The sequence below is a fragment of the Penaeus monodon genome, chromosome 21, assembly GCF_015228065.2.
Source record: "Penaeus monodon isolate SGIC_2016 chromosome 21, NSTDA_Pmon_1, whole genome shotgun sequence".
Lineage (NCBI taxonomy): Eukaryota > Metazoa > Arthropoda > Malacostraca > Decapoda > Penaeidae > Penaeus > Penaeus monodon.
The window spans coordinates 4481778-4482570 of record NC_051406.1 but is presented as its reverse complement, the minus strand read 5'-3'; the positions used below and the strand labels follow the sequence as shown (position 1 = coordinate 4482570).

The 793-nt window shown below is 54.5% G+C and overlaps 1 protein-coding gene across 1 annotated transcript in view; it reads right to left on the bottom strand.

Moving 5' to 3' along the window:
• The window catches only part of LOC119586766 (FRAS1-related extracellular matrix protein 2-like), a 24222-nt gene extending 23617 nt beyond the window's left edge, over positions 1 to 605 (bottom strand). The window contains exon 1 of the mRNA XM_037935493.1: positions 58 to 605. Coding sequence (XP_037791421.1) covers positions 58 to 605 — 548 coding nt within the window. The remainder of the gene's footprint in view (positions 1 to 57) is intronic.
• Between the last annotated feature and the right edge of the window lie 188 nt (positions 606 to 793).

Genomic DNA, 793 nt, shown 5'->3' with positions numbered 1-793 from the left:
GGGCGAGCGCCGAGGAGGCTGTCGTCGGGCATCGCCGGGATGACACGCCCGCCATACGGCACTCCGACGGCGCCAAAGCTTGGCTGAGAGTCGCCGAATTCGTCCGTGAGCGCCGGAAGGAGAGGGCTGCTGGGTGCGTTTTCTGGCGATGGGTCGTACACTGGGCGTTGGGAGTCGTATCCTGAGGATTGCACGGGCACGCGGGCGCGAGGGTAAGGCGTCACTCCCGTCTCCGAGTAGGACAAGGTCGAGTAGGAGGTCTTGTAATACGTGGAGGACGGTGTCGATGGTGCCAGCGTACTTTCCGGGTACAGTGATGACGTAGAATGAAAAGGCGAGTGCCCTGAGCTGACCAAAGTCGTTTTCGTGTCGTACTGTGTCGTTCTTGTACCGTACAGATTCGCCCCATAATGGGAAGTCCTGTCGTCGTCCCAGAGGGCGTTGTCACCATACTCATCACCATACTCGCCATAATCCTCATAGGAGTAGCTATCCCGGCTTTCGTAATCACCGTAATCACCACTGTAATCCTCCGCGTACGAGTAACTACCCTGGGCACTCGCCCGGCCCGCCCAGGCACTCATCAACGTCGCCGTCACAATCATCGCTACGAACGTCCTCATCCTCGTGAGCAAAATACGTCAGATTCGCCGAAAGCTTGCCGAATTAATTATCTTCTTTTATTGTTCTTTGCGAATAAGTCACCGCTAATGAAACGTCTCCATCGTGATGAAAGTAGCTTACAAGAGAGGATCTTCAACTACTCGAATAAATAACCCTTATAATCACATAC